Source organism: Lactuca serriola, chromosome 2 (assembly GCF_051521515.1).
Source record: "Lactuca serriola cultivar US96UC23 chromosome 2, Lser_US96UC23_V15, whole genome shotgun sequence".
Taxonomy (NCBI): domain Eukaryota; kingdom Viridiplantae; phylum Streptophyta; class Magnoliopsida; order Asterales; family Asteraceae; genus Lactuca; species Lactuca serriola.
Window position 1 is genome coordinate 172,861,500 of NC_136409.1, and position 5,624 is coordinate 172,867,123.

General features: G+C 32.3%; 1 protein-coding gene across 3 annotated transcripts; it reads right to left on the reverse strand.

The window, feature by feature from the left end:
* Window positions 1-3,013: 3,013 nt before the first annotated feature.
* Window positions 3,014-5,624, reverse strand: LOC145087441 (protein RMD5 homolog). 3 transcript variants are annotated; one of them, XM_079025385.1, is made up of 4 exons: window positions 5,530-5,553; window positions 5,208-5,272; window positions 4,456-4,554; window positions 3,014-4,376 (listed from the first exon to the last, which is right to left on the reverse strand). In XM_079025385.1, the coding sequence occupies exons 2-4, from the start codon at window positions 5,234-5,236 to the stop codon at window positions 3,206-3,208; spliced, it is 1,299 nt and encodes a 432-aa protein (XP_078881511.1). In that variant the 5' UTR covers window positions 5,237-5,272; window positions 5,530-5,553; the 3' UTR covers window positions 3,014-3,205. The 3 variants fall into 3 exon arrangements, with proteins under 3 accessions (XP_078881511.1, XP_078881512.1, XP_078881513.1); XM_079025386.1 differs by lacking the exon at window positions 5,208-5,272 and having other exon boundaries at window positions 5,530-5,624; XM_079025387.1 differs by lacking the exon at window positions 5,208-5,272 and having other exon boundaries at window positions 5,525-5,621.

Genomic DNA, 5,624 nt, shown 5'->3' on the forward strand with positions numbered 1-5,624 from the left:
CAATTTTTGAACAGTTTAGACAAAATACTTAAATTGTTAATTTAAATATAACATTATATGGTCAACTTCAATACAAATTTCAGTTCTACTTAAAAAACCCAAAGAATATTTTGTGAATAGTTAAAAGTGATAAATTGTAGTGTTAAATTCAAAAACTAAATTGTAATATCAATTTAACTAAAATATTTCCTACATATATTTTTATAATCGTTAAAAGTTTTCAAATAAGTAGCTTAAAATAACTTATAATAACAATAGTTAAAAATTACTCTATATAAATGATTATATTGTTACCTTTAAAATAAAAAATAAAAAAAAAATAAAAAAAAAATTGTTTGATGTTTTAAATAATTCCAATGATAGAAATTAAAACGTTAAACAAATAAATTTTAAAAAATTAATGAACAATACCAGCAACTATAAATAACTTTTAACCATATATTATATTTAATTTTATTCATAAGTAAGAGGTCATTCAAAAGATTGAGATTATACAGTTTTAATAGATGTATATATTATCATATAATTCAAAATAATCTATATATTATATCTCCTTAGTATATGAATTTTTATATAAAATTTAACAACATTATTGTTATATTAAAAAAAAAACATTTATTTGAAGTTGAAGTTGAATTTGAAATTTAAAATTTAAAATTTAAAATTTAAAATTAATAGTCATTATGGTAGGTTTAATTTATGGGAACTAAATTAATGATATATTGGAAATGAAAATTAAAATAAATGATAAGTGGAAAACAAATATATCTCAAAATTATGACAAAATGACATGTGGCCAAGTGAATGAGAGAAGGAAATGCGACAAAATCATTTTCATTTATTAGGGTAGATATGTCGGTCTATATGAAAAGCATCAAAGGTGATTATTAATTTATATTCAATTTGTGTCATCATTTTTAGTTGATATATTTAATATCATGCTTGAAAGAATAAAATTTGATATGTGAATAAAATTATTATTGGTCAAATCATAATTTTTGATATCCCTTAAGGAGGAGAAAGATTTTTAAAAAATAAACGTATCCCTTTAAGCTAGTATTTCTTTTAATCTTCAAAGATGTGCTCTAATTTTTTTTGAAGGGGTTTCCGTGTTTTCACCTTTTATTTCAACAAAAGAGGGAGTACGATCGTGGTTTCTGGTTTTCCTGTCTTTTGCTTCAACGAAAGGTTTCAACAAAAGAGGGAGAATGATCGTTTGTTGTTAGGACTTACAATTATTATTATTATTATTATTATTATTATTATTATTATTATTATATGGGTTGTCCTTGTTGATTTTTTATAAATTTATTTTAACTTTTATGAGCCGAAACACCACAATGTTTTATCATCATCAAGAATAGATAGTGCATGAAATTGTGAATTATATTTGATGTCCATGTCAATTTTGTTTTTATGATAACCATTAGACTCAAATATTGTTATATTATTATACATTTTACTTGGTCTTTGAGGTGAAACTTTAATAATAATGATTCGCATAATAATGAATCAACAAATTATCAATTTGACAAATCAATACATCTAAAAATTATAGCTCAATATTGATATATTCTAAACATAAAAGTTATGATAAAAGTTCAACATTCAATTTGATTGAACTCTTAATATTTTAACATAATTATTGTCTTAAGAATATCTGGAAAAACTTCCTAAGACATATAAAGTCCATGGAGGGTACAAAGTGAATTCTCCCTAATACATACAAAGTCCATGGAGGGTACAAAGTGAATTCTCCCTAATACATCTATTCGATTATGAATCTATGTAAATTCCGAATATATGAATTGTCCTAATATTCAAAACCTATTTTCGGCCTTTTACTAAAAAAAATATAAAAAATCCTACTGAATAAACAGAGTTGACTAGATTGAGATCATAATCTATCCCATTCATTATTAGATTCTCAGATGATATATTCATCAAATGACCAAAAGGATAGAGTGCTTGTAGCAAATGGCCATGAAAAACACAACTTTATTAAATGAAAAACAAAAGGATGGGGTGTTTGAGGAATGAGAAAATCGTTGAGGAAATGAGGTGGCAGGGTTAATTTCGTAAAATCACCGACCATTTCCGCAGAAGAGTAATCATTCCTCAAATGTGTACATTGTTCCGCAGAGACCTGCTCTGCGGAAATGTCAGAAAAAAAAATAATGTTTTCAGCTACCATTTCCTTAGAGGTGTACATGCGTTCTGCAGAAGCATACTCATTTCTACAAAACCCCTCTCTCTCTCGGAACTATGTAAAAGCACTTTTTTTGTCTTTTTCAATTCCTCGGAGCGTAAGAACTCACGCAAAGCCCCTCTCTGCGGAAGTCATGGTCATTTTACAAAGTTGTAATTTTCATGGTCATTTGCTACAACACCCTCTTCCTTTTGGTCATTTGATGTATTTTCTCTTCCTGGATTGATTGTCCCTACCTAACTAAATGGCTCATTTATGCACATAGCTAATTCCAATAGACTTATTGGTGGGTCCCAACTAGATGCCAAGCACCGCTAGATCAACTTTCAAAGTCTGACTAGATGGGAATGATTTCCAGGGAAGAAGCCCCTAAAAAATCGTTTTGATTGAAATGGAAAGCTACTACCATCATGTCGAATTTATTCAATAGGACAGAAAATGAAAAATATCACTAAAATGTGAATAGTTGTTTTTGCATGCCTCTTCCACACGTGAATTCAACCTTATAACTTTTAAGCAATTTTTATTTTATTTTTTAACGTTTGAGATTTTTTTTATGGGTTTTCCACTTTATAAAAAGGTATTTTATCTATAAAGATTTTTTATAAATATTATTCATACTAGCTCTATAGGTGGTGTTACAAGATATAACTAAGATTAACAGTGTCAGACATTACCAAATATCAGAAGTAGCCCACATTATTTTAGGGATAACAAATATCATAAGTAGACTCAATCAGGTATGTAATTCACATACATATAAGGCTCTTGCTTACGATAAAAGTGTTAAGAGTGATCTGAATATAAACTGAAACAAGTAGAAGGGATTTCTATTTACATTACAATTCACATAAATACTAAACCAATAGTTTTTTACAACTTAACCATCCCCCAACATCAGAGCATATAAACACATTACACAAACCACAAATCCAAGGGAAGGAAAAGAGAAAAGAGTACCTTAATATAAGCATCAGGAACAAGTCTTATTGCACGTTAAAAGTACAACTGCTTACATTGAGCTACTTCCACCTCAGCAGGGCAATAAGGACATTTAAAAGGCCTTGTACTGTTGTTCTTCGATAACTTCGTAATACTCTGTCTGCAAAGCACGTGCCCACATGACATCATCATCGGAGGATTATCTTCTCCGGCCTGCTCTCGGCTCACCGGACATACAAATATCGAGTGAAACTGAAACTCCGTACCCAAATCCACCGGCACCGGCAACTGCTTCATCGACTGCCATTCTTGCTTCTTCCCCGTCATCACATTCATCAGTTTTAATAAAGTCGGCAACCCTTGAACGCCGGCAGCCACCGTCACTTTCAAAGGGCTTTCATACGATTCACCTAACAGATTACAGAACTGCTGAGCGAGTTCGTCGGCGAGTTTCGCCCAGTGAGTTGGGGAAACGAGATCTGAGTACGGCGACGAGTCAATCTTTCCGGCCCATAGAAGACACGCCATGAGCTTTTGGATTTCGTGAAAGTGTTGGGTCGCGAAAGGGGCGAAATGAGTTCTTCCGTATTTCAGAGCTTCATCTCGACTACCATTTTGAAGAATTTCCAAGAATTGTAAACGATGGAGTTGTAATTCGATGTCGGATCCGGTTTTTTGGAGCTTGTCGTGGTTAGTCGTGGCCCATTTCAAAGCGGGAGTTAGGTCATGCGACTTCATGGATTCGAGAATTTCATACATTTCTAAGAATTGGGTTTTTTTGTCGACGATGGTTTCTTCTTCGTGAGCTTCGTTTATGAAACAATCACCGATTTCAAACATGCTTTCACGATATAAGTGACTAGCGATTATTTGGTTGATTGTGTGGGTATCGAAATCGACGTTTCTGTAAGACTTTGAAATGTCTGGATAGAATTGTTTCTCGAGGAGTTTAGTGTATTTGCTCATTGCGATGTTGAGTTCCTTTTGTGTAGCTTCGAGGTGATTAAGTGGAGCGATTTCTTTCAATTTGGTTTTTAGTTCACCCAGGATTAACTTGGGTTGAGAGGAAGGGACATTAATGGCGGATTGGATTCCTGATAATGTTTGTTGAATTTCTTGGGTGATTTGTTCGATTGTGTCCTCGATTTTCGAGGAGGAAAGAGTCTGCTTTTTGATGACAGAATCGAATGCATCTTTGATAGGATTCAGTTCCATCGTTGGGTACCTATAAAACAAAGATCTTGGAGCCATGAGAACATAAAGTTTAAACTTACTTGAGAATGTCTCTATTGAATATGTGCTACCTGATAGTCAATTTGATTGTGGAAAAGTGGGAGAGATTTATGTTACAGTCTTGAATGTCTGTAACAATACCCCATAAGCTATCTGAGTTTCTGAAAAACCTGAAAAAAAGAAAATCATTAATGACAAACATCTTGAGGTTTCTTCTTTCCAACACAAGCAATAAATGCAATATCTCATTCTTATTAGTATCAGATACCTACTGATATGGGTGAGTAATCTAGTGAAGGGACATTTGTAATTATGAGAAGGAAGGTTCAGATTGGTAAATAAAGAAATTGCCATTTGGTAAAAGATATTAGAACTTGCAAACAATACTATTAACTATGACATTCTTTTTTAGTGAAGCACAACAAAATTGGGGGAAAAAAAGGCAAAAAGAACAGATGATAAAACTTCAAAAAGCCAGAGGAAAGGTTATAAAGAATCTGTAGGAAACCTTATAGGATCATAATTACCACATTAAAATCTAAACAAAGCTTTGGAACAACAAAATTGAAAAACACAACCTAAAATCTAGAAATTAGAAGGTTTGAATTTCAAAAACCAGTTTTCATAACTCAAAGATCCTGATCATATCATATTTAGATATTTAGTAACATAAAGAGCTGAATCATTAAACCACTAAACCAGTTTTCATAACTCAAAGAGCTTTAGCCAAACCCTCCATGATTATAATCATCAGACGGATGAATATATACACAACACTTTCTATATGCAAGTCAACCGACATATCCAAGCAACCAAAGCTTACTGTTTATATCGATCGTCCAACAGATTCATCCATCGATCCAGTCAAATCTGACGATCTATAATCAGCTATCAATTTCGTCAAACAAAATTTTCAGTACACGAATTGAGAAATCTCAAACTGTCGCAATAGATTGGAAAACGAGTGATTAAGACTCCAGATCGACGTAACATAAAGTGATAAAGTAATCATACTGAAAGAAAAAACACACGAAAACATAAAAACGATAGATTCCGCCATTAAGTATGGCAATATATGCATGAACCACATGTAAAACATAGAGCGATTAACAGGAAGACATGGAGAGGGGGAGAGAGTACCTTACCAGTTACCAGGGGGAGAGGGGCGGAGAAGGGAGTTCCGCACCAGAGATTTGTGTGTAAAATTGAAGAAGTTTGAGAAGTGTACGCTTTATGATGG

Excerpts from the sequence above, each read along its gene's own strand:
- LOC145087441 (XM_079025385.1), bottom strand. The coding sequence starts at position 5,236 with ATGAATCTGTTGGACGATCGATATAAACA. Across the intron at positions 4,555-5,207 it reads TTGGACGATCGATATAAACA|GTTTTTCAGAAACTCAGATA; the intron begins GTAAGCTTTGGT and ends TCTTTTTTTCAG. Across the intron at positions 4,377-4,455 it reads ACAATCAAATTGACTATCAG|GTACCCAACGATGGAACTGA; the intron begins GTAGCACATATT and ends TTTGTTTTATAG.